This window comes from Equus quagga, chromosome 11 (assembly GCF_021613505.1).
Source record: "Equus quagga isolate Etosha38 chromosome 11, UCLA_HA_Equagga_1.0, whole genome shotgun sequence".
Lineage (NCBI taxonomy): Eukaryota > Metazoa > Chordata > Mammalia > Perissodactyla > Equidae > Equus > Equus quagga.
In genome coordinates this window covers 70,350,211-70,365,402 of record NC_060277.1, presented here as the reverse complement: position 1 = coordinate 70,365,402, position 15,192 = coordinate 70,350,211, and the positions used below count along the sequence as shown (strand labels likewise).

Here is a 15,192-nt window from a genome sequence, read left to right as displayed (position 1 = left end):
TCCTTTCTCTATTGTATGTTCTCGGGTCCCTTGTCAATAATTAGCTTTCCATAGATGTGTGGGCTTATTTCTGGGCTCTCAATTCTGTTGCATTGATCTGTGTATCTGTTTTGTGCCAGTGCCATGCTGTCTTGATTACGATAGGTTTGTAGTATATGTTGAAATACGGGAATGTGATACCTCCAGCTTTCTTCTTTTTTTCTCAGAATTCCTTTGGCTATTTGGAGTCTTTTGTTGTTACATTTAAATTTTAGGTTTCTTTGCTCTATTTCAGTGAAAAATGTTGTTGGAGCTTTGATAGGGATTGCACTGAATCTGTAGATTGCTTTAGGAAGTATGGACATGTTAAATATGTTAATTCTTTCAACCCAGGAGCATGGAATATCTTTCTACTTCTTTCTGTCTGCTTCAATTTCTTTCAATAATGTTCTATAGTTTTCAGGGGAGAGGTTTTTCACGCCTTTGATAAGTTTATTCCTAGGTATTTTTGTTGTTGTTGTTGTTGCAATTGTGAATGGTATTGTATTCTTAATCTCTTTCTGCTACTTAGTTGATAGGATATGGAAACACACCTGATTTTTGTATGTTGATTTTGTATCCTGCAACTTTGCCATATTCATTTATTTCTAAAAGTTTTTTGGTGGATTCTTTAGAGTTTTATATATATAAAACCATGTCATCTGCAAATAGTGACAATCTCACTTCTTACTTTCCAACTAGAATCCCTTTAATTTCTTTTCCTTGCCTGATTGCTGTGGCTGAGACATCCTATGCTATGTCAAATAGAGAGGTGAAAATGGGCATCCTTGTCTGGTTGCTGTTCTTAGAGGGAAAACTTTCATTTTTTCTCCGTTGAGAATGATATTACCTGTGGGTTTGTCATATGTGGCCTTTATTACATTGAGGTACTTTCCTTCTATACCTATTTCCTTCAGAGTTTTTAATCATAAATGGATGTTGTATCTCGTCAAATGCATTCTCTGCATATATTGAGATGATCATGTGATTTTTATTCTTCATTTTGTTAATGTGGTGTATCACATTGATTGATTTGCAGATGTTGAACCATCCCCGCATCCCTAGAATTAGTCCCACTTGATCATGGTGTATGATCTTTTAATGTATTGTTGTATTCAATTTGCTAGTATTTTGTTGAGGATTTTTGCACTGATGTTCATCAGTGATATTGGCCTGTAATTTTCTTTTTTTGTGTTGTCCTTGTCTAGTTTTGGTATCAGGATAATGTTGGCTTCATAGAATGAGTTAGGAAACCTCCCCTCCTCTTCAGTTTTTTGGAAGAGTTTGAGAAGGATACGTATTAAGTCTTCTTGGAACTTTTGGTAGAATTCACTAGGGAAGCCATCTGGTTCTGCACTTTTATTTTGGGGGAGATTTTTGATTACTATTTTCATCTCCTTACTGCTGATTGGTCTATTCAAATTCTCTTTCTTCTTGATCCAGTTTTGGAAGCTTGTATGATTCTAAGAACTTATTCAATTTTTCTAGGTCATCCAATTTTTTGGCATACAGCCTTTCATAGTATTCTCTTATAACCTTCTGTATTTCTGAGGTGTCTACTTTAATTTCTCCTCATAGCACTTTGGTCTTCTTCCTGATCATGCCAAAACTTTCTATTGTTATTTGGAGATTTAGTTTTACACTTTCTTTAGACAGAAAAAAAAATAGTTGTTGAATTTTAAAAAATCAGTAGAGGGGCCGGCCCAGTTGTGCAGTGGTTAAGTTCGCATGTTCCGCTTCTCAGCGGCCCAGGGTTTGCTGGTTCAGATCCTGGGTGCGGGCATGGCACCGCTTGGCAAAAGTCATGCTGTGGTATGTGTCCCTCATATAAAGTAGAGGAAGATGGGCATGGACGTTAGCTCAGGGCCAGTCTTCCTAAGCAAAAAGAGGAGGATTGGCAGCAGTTAGCTCAGGACTAATCTTCCTCAAAAGAAAATAAATTTTAAAAATATCAGTAGATAACTACACTTTCAGATATATTTCAGCAATAACTGAGTTCCCTCTAATGTCTTGTAACATTCCCTCTGTGTTCCACTTCCTTCTCTCTGGAATACATCATTCAATAGCTGTTTCAATGGGAGCCTGTGGGTGGTGAACACCCTCTCTGTTTTTATTTGCCTGAAAATGTGGACTTTTTTCTTTTTTAAATGACAATGTGATGAAATGCAACTTCCAGGTAAACAGTTTCCCTATAGCTCTCTGGAGATCCCACCCCACTGTCTTACTCTTGACTGTCATGATGAGGAATGTGAAGAACCTGACTGTCAGTCATTGATGGTTGACCCTTCTTTATCTTTCTGTTGGCTTTTATATTCTTTCGTTGTCCTTAGTGTCTGCAGCCTCATTATAGTATATCTGAGAGGCTTTCTCTTTATTATCTTACTCACAATTCAGAGAGCATTTCATCCTGAGAACTCAGGTCTGTCTTCAATGCTCAGTAAATTCGTCTTCAAATGTCTCTTCTCCAGCATTCATTCCCTCCATTGCCTTCTTCTAGAGCTCATCTTAGGCTAATTTGAAGCCTCTCAATCTATATTCTGGGTTTCTGAACTGATTCTTCATCTGTTTATAATCTGTGAGTCTCTATGCTTAATTCTGAGTGAGTGCAGATTGGTCCCAGCCTTCCGTTAAGCAATTTTCTCTTCACCTAGCTCTAGAGTTTATCTCAGCTATGGCACTCTTAAATTTTTGATGCAGCATTTTTATCCCACATATTTTTCATTGGTTCTTTCTCACAGCCACCATTCCTGGTTCATTTCTGACTATTTTTGCTTTACTAGTTTGTATTCTACTTTGGTGGAAGTCACTTGCCTCTTCATACACCTTTAAGATCCTCTCTTAAATTATTCATCTAATTCTTCTATACTAATACTAATTCTCCCTTGAAGGAACTATAGTGTTGATTGGACTTATGTTCTAGTTTCTTGTTTGTTTTCAGGCTCCTTTTGAAGGGGAGATTTAAATTTCTTATTTTATTATTATCATTTTTTGTCTCTCTCATGCATGTCCCCCTGCAAAAATGTGCCCCCACCTTGCTGCTCTGTTCTGTGGTTTGTGATTGCTTCTTTCCAGGTTTCTGGGCACCACCTCTTGAAGGAAGTTTTAAAGTGAGAATTCGCTATTGCTGTGCACTTGATGTTGACAGTGTGGCAGAGCTAAGTGGCTGGTCACTGGGCCCCATGTGCCTCCCCAGGCACGCAGTTCACCAGAAGCAGAGCCCCAGGGGCACTTGGCAGTAGGTTTTTCAATTTCTTTTCAGGTTCAGATATGGAGCCCTTCGCCAGCCTCTGGCTCCAGTCCAAAAGCCTGGCTCCTGCTCCTCATCTTTCATGGACTTTTGTAGGGATCTTCACTCTGCATGACTGAACTTTAGCCCCCCTAGGCATGTCAAATCCCAGACCTCAGCAAGCCCATGGTTTCAGCCCTACTCACTGTTTGGCATTTCTCTACCGTTTCTATTCCACAGATTTTCTTATCTTGTATTTGAAACCAGTTGCATCTTCTTTGTTTTATCTTTTTATATTTTACCGTCATTGCTAAATGTTTTGAGGAGAGAGGTTTATGATGCATGAATGTACTGCACCATCTTGATTCAGAACTCAGATGTCCTCATCTGTAAAAAATCATCGCTCAACTCCCCCAGTCCCACCATGGCCATTTCTACCCTTCCCTGTCTACCAGGGTCAAACATTGACAGTAGATGTCTCTACTCCCTGGGAATCCTCCCTGAATGCCCTTCTGCTCAGCCCGTGCTGCCAACTCTCAGTCCATTACAGAGGTGGGCTGTGACCTGGGTAGATTCAGGACAGCGAGAGAGGCAAAGGGAAGAGACTTGGCCCAACTGTCAAACTATGTCACAGAAGCCACAACAGGAGGAGCCCTTCTGGTATAAGGGCTGATGAATATGTACACATATTCACAGTTAAATACAGTTTTCCATGAGAAACACAAATCTTAATAGTCATATTCTTGCAAAAGCACCACTCAGGATAAATCAAGAGTGATTTCTCTTCTGCTCAGGATGTGACAACTTTAGTGATGTGTTTAAAGGGAGTAAAGCTTTCTGATTAACTAGGACCTTATCATCCCAGATGCAACATTGAATGAGCAAAGGGAAATGAGAGATACACAAACATAGACCTGCCCATTTGGACAGGAGCTCAAGCCAAAATCTCCGTGATTTTGAAGTGCAGGCTGAACCTGAAACTATGTTCCATGTAGCCTTGGCTACTCTGAATCACAGCCTTCTCCAAGCCTGCTGGAAACTGACTCCAGGCACACTTAGGGTTCCTGTGGCCAAGACTTACCTGCATATTACATCTTCCTGTATCTCCTAGTCGTGGCCTTAGAAGCACCAGTAAGCACTTTAAAAGGCAACTAGGAAGATGTAAGTAATGTCTATAAGTTGCATATAAAGTTTATATCCGTAACTTTTGCTTCTCTCAAACACAAGCCATTGAGATTTTCATCACACTTCAGGTCTTTTGATTTAAACCGAGTCTTGAGAATGAATGCTTCTATCAAAGTTTTATCTTGTTATTTTGTTATTGGCTTCCTTGAGTGGAAATATAGGGAAGGTAGGAGTGGTGGAAAGGTTTCTGCTAGGTCCCACCTAAGTCTTCCCATATGTCTCCTCCTCTGAAGAACCTATTCACATCCTCACTTCTGCGAGGATGTACCGGTCCTCAAGAAGAACACTCCTTCGATCGCAAGAATGCCCTTCTTCTCAGCTCTCATCACTTCTCAGTACTTCCAAGTCTGGTCAGAGTTGAGATGTAGGACACAGCAAAACTCAAAGAAGCAGAAAATTCTTAGAACTCAAAGCTCTTGGGGCACGGAACTCCTGGAAAGAGTTTCCTAGGGCTGTTCCCAGGGTCAGGATGGAGGTCGAGATCTAAGAGTCATCTTAGAGGACATCATGGAGAGATTGAGCACATGTAAAAGCCCTTCTTCTGTCGGGCATCCTGCTGTGGGCACTTCCCTCTCCTCTCCTTTGTCGTGTCCAGTGCTTCCTGCTGCCCTCTGGGTTCCCAGGGCCCAACAGCCTCATCCATGGTTGCTCCTTCAGCTCTACCCAACTATCACTTAATCTCCTTCCCAACTCAAAGCTCATCCATCCTGTGGGGAGCAGAGAAGCCTAATTTCTTTACTTGAGGAGTGAGTGTCCCATCTGCCCTTGTCCCCACCACATGGCTCCCATCATTGAGGCCTCCTCTCTGGACCTATGGGCACTTTAGTTTGCAATCCCTGCATTAAACTTGTCTTAGATGTATCTATGATGCCATTTGTGACCTCTCGCTGACACTAACAATGGAACAGGTATCCACATTGTACTTTGAGTGCATGTAGATAACCATATTTGCAAAACTCTACTTTAACTTACCATCATTCCTGAGTTTCCATGTATCACAGATTGGATTTCCCAGAAGCAGACTGAGACAGGTTTTACAATGGAGGAGGTTTATTGGAGAGTGCTCTCAGAATTGAAACTTATGGTAGGGGAAAGGAGTTAAGGAAGTGAAACTGGATGCAGGGAGAAGTTGCCTTTGATGCCTGAGATGATGCTACAGGGAGCTCTGGAGCTGAGATGGCCCTTCAGAGTCAAATTGAGGCAAGGTGGCCAGGTCTTTATACTCTCCTTTGACCATTAATAGGATTTAGGCAACTCCCCATGGAGAAACATGACGTTGGGCAAGGTGCCTCTCCTTAGCCATGGGCAATTCCTGGAGAGGGAAACAGCTGAAAGCTATCACCTGCGAACTCTGTGGGATACAGGCTCTGTGTCTTCTATTCTTTGTAAGCTGTTGGTCCAGCCATCCTTCAAAATTGTAAACACTCAGCATGGACTTGCTGGATTAAGTTGATGTGTTAATCTGATTAACTCTAGTTAGAGAATGACTTACTTTTAGCAGGGCTCATTTGTTTCTACTCCAATCAAACTTCAGGTGGCTAATTCAGGTTCTAGGTCCCAAGGCCCACATCCCCTGGCACCAAGGCTGACCTAGTCCTGCTCCCTACTACATAGACACCTCCACAGGAGTTTTTTGAGAGCCCTGGCCACTTCCTTGTTCCTCAAGCTGTAGATGAGCGGGTTGAGCATAGGGGTGATCATGGTATAGAAGACAGAGACCACCTTGTCCTGTTTGGAGGAGTGGTAGGTCTGGGGCCTCATGTAGGTGATCATGGCGGCCCCGTAGAAGAGGGAGACCACTGCCATGTGGGATGAGCAGGTAGCAAAGGCCTTCTGACGACCTTCAGCAGAACGCATACGGAGCACAGCCACTAGGATCTTCAGGTAGGAGGCAGAGATGACAGAGAAGGGCAGGAGCAGCATGAGGATACAGCAGACATAGATCATGGTCTCATAGAGAGAGGTGTCAGCACAGGCCAGCTTGAGCACAGCAGGGACATCACAGAAGAAGTGGTCAATCTCCTGGGAGCCACAGTAGGGAAAACTTAGAGTGAAGACAGCCTGAATCAGCCCATCTACCAGGCCAAAGAGCCAGGAGCCTGATACCATGAGCCAGCATACACGGCGGCTCATGACCACTGAGTATCTCAGGGGATTGCTGATGGCCACATAGCGGTCATAGGCCATGAAAGCCAGCAGGAAGCACTCATCCCCTAGAAGGGTGACGAAGAAGAGGATCTGGAAGCCACAGCCTGTGAAGGAGATGGAGCCATGGCCCATGAGAAAGTCAACGGCCATCCGTGGCACAATGGTGGAGATGAGCATGAGGTCCATGAGTGACAGCCAGCTGAGGAAGAAGTACATGGGGGTGTGCAGGTGGAGATTGACATTGATGAGGAGGATCATGAGCCCGTTGCCAGAGAGAGCCATCAAAAACATGATCATGGTGATGGAAAAGAGGAAGATGTGGAGTGGCGAGTGGGTGAAGAGGCCCAGGAAAATGAAGTGGGAGATGAGAGTCTGGTTTCCCACCCAGACCATTGATCCTGCAGAGGGATGCGCCAGAGGCAGAGTTGGGATCTGGAAACAGGAGGTTTAAGTTTAGGGCCATACTACTGAGGACATTACAACTTTACCCAATGCACTGCCCTCTTTAAATGGTACTCGGTTTAGAATAATAGACAAGCCCTCATTAAGAAAAAGGATCTCTAACAGAGATGCAGGTTGTTGTTGTTGTTTTAACTTCTACGACTTTCTGCACATAAGTGAGAAGCAAATTTTAAGCTATTTCTTGCTAAAACGAGCACTGCTTCTGCCTCTGCTAGGAGCTGTTCTGTTCTCCAGCCCTCATAATTGCTTCTCCTAGAAAGCTGTAGGCCAGCCTTACCCAAGGATTTGATTTTTCAGGAAAAGGTACTAAAGTGGCAAAGACATTTACCAGCTGTGTGAATGGGACACTTGTATAACCTTTCTGAATATCATTCCCTTATATTAAATTGAGATAACAATATTATCTTATGGGGTGATTGCAAAGATTGAAGGTGATAACAAGCAATGCCCAGTAGTTTAGAAGTGATGACAGCTGAGATGACTTGAGTATTTCTCATGTGCCAGGCACCCAGTGAGCACTCTGCCACAACCTTGCATTTAACCCTCATAACTGCCCTGAAAAATTGATCGTTACCCCCATTTCACAAGTGGGGAAACTTAAACAGAAGGAGGTTTATTAATTTTTTCTTTTCCTATATGAAAATCTTAAAGTATTTCCGAAGTAGCTTAGTAAATGAGAGACTAGAGGAAATCTAAAAGCCCAACACAAAGGAAACACTAAGTGAATTATGGTACAATCACACGATAAAAAATATGTAGGCAATGGGTTATGTATGACATTTTAATAGATACTGCGCAAAAACATATATGTATCTACTGATATATTTCTAAAGCCTAGGAGAACATGCCAAGATATCAATAGTGTGGTTCCTTCTCGGTAGTGGGATTTAGGGTTATCTCCTCCCAATTTCTCTGTATTTTACACATTTTCTATGAGGAATGTGGAAATATAACTTTATTTTTAAGGCAAAGTTATACTATATACAGGATCAACACTAAAAAATCAGCAGTATTCACATACAATACTACTAACCAATTAGTAAAAGTAGTAGAAAAAAATATATCTTATTCACAATTGCAACAAAAACTGTGAAGTACCTAGGAAAGAACCCTCATGCTAAAAATTATAAAGCATTACCGAAGACAAAACAGAAGGCCTGAAGACAGCTACGCGTATTCTTGTACAGATAGGTCCCACATTGTAAGAATGTAAATTCTCCCAAAAATTAATCTGTAAAATCTACATGATCCCAGTTAAAATCCCAATAGGACACTTGCAGTTTGGAAATGGCAGTGTAGAGTTAGAATTCTCTGAGAAGTCCCCCAAAAGCGGTGAGAGATTGAGAGCAGAAGCACAGTCCATGTTGGATGAAGTTGGGATACCTGAAAGCGGAACCCTCAAGATAAAATTGGAAGGGACACCAAAAGCAGTAGAAACCGAGCAGGAGTGAAGGAGAAAGTGGAAAAAGGGCACCTATGAGCATAGACCAAAGTGTCTTCTCTAAAAAGAAGGGAAAAACCAAAATTGCTTGTTTGTGCCAGTGGAAGCAAGGAACCTCTTGGGACCCAGTTACTCCAACGAGCAGAGAAGGAACTGAGCAAAGAATCACACAGACTAGCCTCATTCGCAGGAAGAATTCTGTCTTGGTGGCAGGGAGAGAAGAGGGGATGCGCATTAAGAGCAGCCCTGCAGCTCTCCATCTCAGTAGCCTGAGAATAACTAGAGGTTATCCTTAACACCCAGGGTCGTGAGAACCATGATGTACAAAGAACTCTGCTTCTGGGTTAAAATGGCTGATTGAACACGCTCAACGACTGTGCCCTCCAAAAGTCCCACTAGAAAGCGAGTAACCCCAGGTAAAATGAGTACAAGTCAGAGGAAAACAACAATGTTATTTGGGAGCTGAAACCAGATGAGTCAGGGATAATGGACTTGCAGATCTAAGAAGGCTGAGGAACTGATTAAGCTATGGTCGGGGCAAGACCGAAAATGGGGATAGCTTGAAAATCTGCTGAAGAAGCACAAATCCCTCCCTACTCCACACATGTGGGCCCTGGCCCTTCACCCTGTCAGAAGACAGGAGACTAATTCTCCAGAGAATGTGAAGCCAAGAATCCCAGGCTCAGGGTAGGGTGCTGTGAACCCAATGGTATATGGGAAGAAAGTGGGCGCCTGGCATGGTTTACCAGTAAGCTCTTGGGACCCAGCTTTATTCCCTTCAGGTGTGAAAATAGATGAGCCTCTCCCTCAATCCAGGAATCTGACTGGTCCAGGGAACATCTAACGATACTGATTTTGGAAGATTAAAAAAATAAATAAATAAAAACCCAGTCATTTCACCCAAAGTGAAGCCAAAATTAGCACGACCCAGCTACAGGCTCAGAGCACCCAATTTGTTTTTTATTACCCCGTATTTTAATCTGAGCAGACAACTGAGGAGAAGTGGACATCTGAAAAATGTTTGCATCCTCAAAGAAGGGAAGGAAAATCAGCAAAGCAAAATAGATGAAGAAAGAGACTCTTTGCAGAAACAAAAAGTTAAAAAAATGTTTTATAATCAACATTGGATATTATAAACATGAAACAAGAATAAGATGCTACAGAAAAGGAGCATTCAGAAGATGGAGTTTTTTAAAAACTAAAAGCACCTTTTGCCTAAGCAGTCTTACTTATAGGCACTCATCCTACATCTATATTTATCCATATGTGAAAAGACACATGGACAAGATGGTTTAGTGTCGATTTGTTTACAGTAGAAAAAAGATTGCGAACAATAAATATCTATCAAGAGATGAAAGGTTGAATAAACAATGGAGTAATATGAAAACAAGAAACAGATTGAGTTACATATAAGTTACATATTAGCATATGTACATTACATATTATTACATATTATTATGAACATATGTTACATATTACTATATAAATTATATGTTATAATCATATAATTATACTATCTCATATATAATGATATATCATATATCATGTAATATTATCTAATATTACATTTTGCATACATATGTATATAAAGATATGTATATATATATATATACACACACATGCACTCTTATATCTATAAATAAAATCTTTGGAATGAAACATGAGAAACTAGTTACACTGCTTGCCTCAGAGGAATGAATCAGAAGAATCAGATTGCTAAGATCTAGGGTAGAAAAGAGAATCTTTTTGGTATATGATTTTGTGCCTCTTGAATTTTACTCTTTGTGAGACCACAACATTCTTTAAATAAATACATACATATCATACTGAAGTGACGCCCAACAGGATTTGTCATGGAAATTGATAAAGTGAGAACCAACATGGATACAGAGCATGCTGTGGGTGCTAAATAAATATTTGCTGAACAAATAGCCAAAATAACTTTTGAAAAAGTAAAGCAATGTTCAACAGGTTAGACTAAAAAGTAAAACTGCCTCATCAGTTATCAAAATGTAGATAGTCTGCTATTGGTGAAAGAATAAGCAAATTGACCTACAAGACCGAGTGATTCAAGATTCAGAGCCATATGCGTGTAAAAACTTACAATTTGATTCAAATAATAAAATTTTGAATCTATGGGAAAAGAAAAGCTATTCAATAAGTGATTTGGGACAATTATTCACCTGCTTTAAAAAAATTAAGTCCTTACCTCATACCACTCACAGAAATAAATTCTTGGCAGATTAAAGAATTAAATGAAGAAAGAGACATAACATTATTAGAAGAACATATAGAAGAATGTGTCTATGACCTTGGAGTAGAAATGGTCTCATTAAATAAGGCATACAGAATGAATAAAATATATATAATGTATATTATATATAATAATAAATATTTACAATGTAATATATCATAAAATACATTCTAGAAAAGGATTCATATTATTTTCATATTCAAAATATATACCCACAAAGCAATAAGAAAAAGGATAAACAAAAGGAGCAGTGATTCTCAGGAAAGGAAGTCTAAATAAACATTTTAAGACTGTTTAATCTCACTAATTACTAGCAAAATACTAGCAAAACTTAGGACAGAGATACAACTTTTTACTCATCAAGTTGATATGAAGTTTTGGTAACATTAAGTGTGGGCAGGCAAAAATAGGAGAAACAAGTACACACAACTTGCTGAAGGACACAGAGTATGATAATAGTGTTTACTTCTGGAGAGGGTTAGGACTGGGTGGAGATGTGGTCAAAGAAGGACTCTAGGTTGATCCATAATATTTGAATTTTTGACAATAAGAAAGTGCTCATGTATTCTTTGAATTTAAATGAAGATTGTCATGAGCAGGTAACTGATGTATCTAGAAGATCTTTTCTCTTTAAATTTGTTTTTTAGCATAAAAATTTAAAATACATAAAAGAAGTAACAATTAAAATTTTGAAAACGTTTAAAAGCATTAATTCATATTTCTCATATATTTTTTACAAAAAAGGCAAGATCAGATACTATTCTCAATGTCATCTCTGGGGTATTGTGGGGGATCTCTTTGTTGCCAAAGCTACCTGGCCAAACAAATCACAGTCATAGCACATAGCAGCAGATCGAGACTCCCATCCCATCTCAGGGAATGACGGTGACCCTCATAAAGTGATAGCAAAGAGTGTGAGAGAGGCACCAGCGAAAGAGATGCGGGATTAGAAAGGAGAGAAATGAGGAGAAATATTAACCAAGGCCAAAAGTGGAAGGGAGAGATGAAGGAGTAGTGGGAAACGTCAAGGAAAAGGAGACAAGATAAAATGTAGAAAAATAAAGAGGAATACACAATGGAATACTACTCAGCCATAAGAAATGACGAAATCCAGCCACTTGTGACAACACGGATGGACCTTGAGGGTATTATTGTAAGTGAAATAAGTCAGAGGGAGAAAGTCAAATACCATATGATCTCACTCATAAGTAGAAGATAAAAACAACGACAAACAAACACATAGCAATGGAGACTGGGTTAGTGGTTACCAGAGGAGAAGGGAGGTGGAAGGATGGCGAATGAGGACATGCATGTAGTGATAGATTGTAATTAGTCTTTGGGTGGTGAACATGATGTGGACCTTGAGAAGGGGAGAAACTACTATGACGCAGCTGTGATGGTCCAAACACGAGATGGACACCAGCTGTGTGACCTTGGGCAGGTTCCTTAACCATTGTGAACCCCAGTTTCATCATCTATGGTGGCTGTGAGGATAAAACAGGATAATGTATGTAAAAGCCTTTACTCTAGTGCCTCACAGATAGGAAGTTCCCAACACATAGTGGCAGATATTCTGATGTCCACAACCTCTATCACTTATTATGCTGTAGACAAAGGTGGTAGCAGGAGGAATGCAAAGGAAGAGTAAGATTTTTTAAAAAGTTTATTGCATTGGGAATTAGAATTTTCATGTTGAAAGAGAACTTGGACACAATTTGCTCTGACTGTTATAGATGCATCAACTCGTGTTCAAAAAATGCGTTATAATCAATTGACCAGCCAAACTACTTTTTGCTAATGAAGGAGGACCCATTCCAATGTAATATATGACCCTGCTACCAAAAGAGGTGCAAATTTCTCCTGACAAAGCCTTACCAGGTGGCTACAGCACTTACAGTTTCATTTGGGCAACGAGCAGCAGATATTTTAGGGCGGGAAAGCCTTCCTGCACCCCTCAGATCAGACTTGCCAGAGCCCTAGGCTATGCATAAGAGACTCCTGCAGAGGTGAGGTGGGAATTTCTCAGAGAGCCCTGCAGCAGAAAGGGGAGAAGTCAGACCCATGGGACAACTTTCTCCAAGACAAAGATAACTGCAGGGTGGGAAGAGAAGGGAGAAAACACACCAAAGTATGTGTTTTCAAATAAGAGCAGAACCCTGACTGTCCTTCAAGAAGAAGGAGAGTAGGAGAAAATATCCAAAGAGAAAAAAATACACGGCGCGTGGGAGAGCAGCAAGCAGAAACTTATTTCCAAGAGGTGGAAATATAGGCACATGTGGGTGGGCAGGAAGGACTTCACCAGTGCTTTTCAGAATCTAACAGCCAGATACCATCAGGAACAGACAACTCTCCCAGTACCCTAAGGGGGCTGGTTTCAGGGGGTCTGGCCATTGTTACATCCTCCTTAGACCTAAAAAGACAAAATAGTGTCCACCCCTCCTAAAACCTGGTGTGAGACCCTGTGGAAGTCACTTCCCCTCTCTGATTCTCAGTCTCCCAAACTGTCAAATGTCAGGTTGGGTGAAACAATCCTCAGGTCTTCTCTAGTTCTACCCACACACACACAAAAAGAATTAGGAGAAAAAACACGATACTTTAGAAACCAAATCTAACCAGTCAAGAGTTCTCTACCTCAAGAGAAATAGAAAACAGGACAAGACAGGGATAGTTGTGGGACGAATGAACTTTTTAAGCACTTGATAAGAGAGAAGGGAAATACAAGACACAGAGAGGAAAAACCTTACCTGAAACCACGTAATCAATGACACCAGAAGGGCTGGAGAGTCCGAGGCACACCCCAATCTGGAGCTGTATGTCCTTGGTGAAGAGACTCCAGCACCCAGGGAAGGATGCTCTGATCAGTCAGTGGAGTCAGCAATGGGGTCTCTCTCAGTCCATGGAAGCCAGCACACCTCCAACTCCTTGAAGGAAATGGTCTTGAAATGGAAGCAGAAGGGATCTAGGAAAGGTAGAGAAGAAAAATTTCCAAAAGAAACACAGGTTTCTGTGTTCAGAACTCCTCAAGAATCTCCTCCTATCTTGAGAACATAAGAATTGACTGAATTGCTTGGGGCACTCCCCATCCACAGGCAGAAAATATCCAATGTCTCCCACAAGGGCTGTGGAAAGGTTTTTAAGAAATGCATTAAGATTGGATAAAATGGAAATATGGGTTCTGAAAGAAGGAACACAGAAAACCCTGGAAGAGAAAACCCTGTTAAAACCCTGGCAGGATCTTTTGGGTTTAAGAAAAAGCCTTCCAGAAACAATGATTATAGTACAGAAAGATCATAATCCTTTATCCAAAAGGAAAGCACATTGGGAGTGGGCTTCACCAGGAGGGGAGGGGTTACTTGCTGGGAGCCATCGCCGGGCCTCTTGCCAGGCCCAGTGCTCTGCTGAGAGATTTTATTGCCTGCCACTTCTCACTGCCACCTCCTGTTCTCCCCTCTGATGTAACAAAGGAAATTTGCTTCTGTTTTCACAAATCCCTGGAGAGCCCTCCTCTGCCACACCTCTGTCTCCAGTCTCTGACAATTAAACATCTCAAGGAAGAAAGTTTCTGGCAAAGTTCTCCGCTAATGTCAGCCACTCCAACAAACAAACTGTCTCCCAGGGGAGGTGGAGAGGAAAACTGGGGAGAGTTTCTCTGGGTCAACCTGGGAAGAATTGGCTTTCACTCCATTCAAAAAGGAATAGGAAATGTTGGCTTTTGCTCTGTGATGTGGTCATTGGGGATGGCCATTAAACAATTTACGTAGGCAAAGCCAACAGAGCACCTTCCAGAGTCTTCCAGACCATCGCCCCCCTCTACATTCTCCTACCATCTCCCATTACCTGAGCTAAATGAGGAGGTTCCTATCTGAGATCACACTGACCCTTCTGACTTTAGAGCTCAATTCTACTGGAAATCAACGCAGTCCCCAAGAGGTGAAGGATTCAACAAACACACTGTGTTGTGACCATGAGGTCATCTGTCTCTCGCACTGACCACCTCTTGCCTACTCTCCTATCAGCTCCCACCCAGTGCAGTTTCTCTCATACTAATAAATTTACAAAAATAAATGTAGTATAGCACAGACACTTGACCTTGAATTCAGACAGAGCTGGGTGGGAATTTTATTTAGACATGACCTTGGGAAAGGAACCAATCTGAACCTCCATGTCCTCACCTGTAAACTGGAAAAATGATATTCACTACAAAATATTTGTTGTGAGAATTAAATCAAATAGACAACCTAGAGTCATTTCCCCGTCATAGGTTTTAAGAATGTAGTTACTGGTGTCATTCACGTCCATTCTCTCTAAATCTCAAAGCAACGACAAAAATACAGATTTTACAAAAATAGTTTATAAAATCACTAAACAAATAACTGAAGCCTAACACATTTCCATTATTTTTTACATACTGTGGAGGAAGGAGTTGGTCTATATAAGGGGAAAAAGGTGACCTTATAG

General features: G+C 41.0%; 1 protein-coding gene across 1 annotated transcript; it reads right to left on the bottom strand.

The window, feature by feature from the left end:
• Positions 1 to 4,754: 4,754 nt before the first annotated feature.
• Positions 4,755 to 6,970, bottom strand: LOC124247208 (olfactory receptor 56-like). Its single transcript, XM_046676287.1, has 2 exons — positions 6,048 to 6,970; positions 4,755 to 4,776 (listed from the first exon to the last, which is right to left on the bottom strand). The coding sequence occupies exons 1-2, from the start codon at positions 6,968 to 6,970 to the stop codon at positions 4,755 to 4,757; spliced, it is 945 nt and encodes a 314-aa protein (XP_046532243.1).
• Positions 6,971 to 15,192: the final 8,222 nt, after the last annotated feature.

Coding starts and splice junctions, on each gene's coding strand:
- LOC124247208 (XM_046676287.1), bottom strand. CDS start 6,970: ATGGTCTGGGTGGGAAACCAGACTCTCATCTCCCACTTCATTTTCCTG. Junction 4,777..6,047: donor CTCAAAAAACTCCTGTGGAG/GTGTCTATGTAG, acceptor AACTCTGACCAG/ACTTGGAAGTACTGAGAAGT.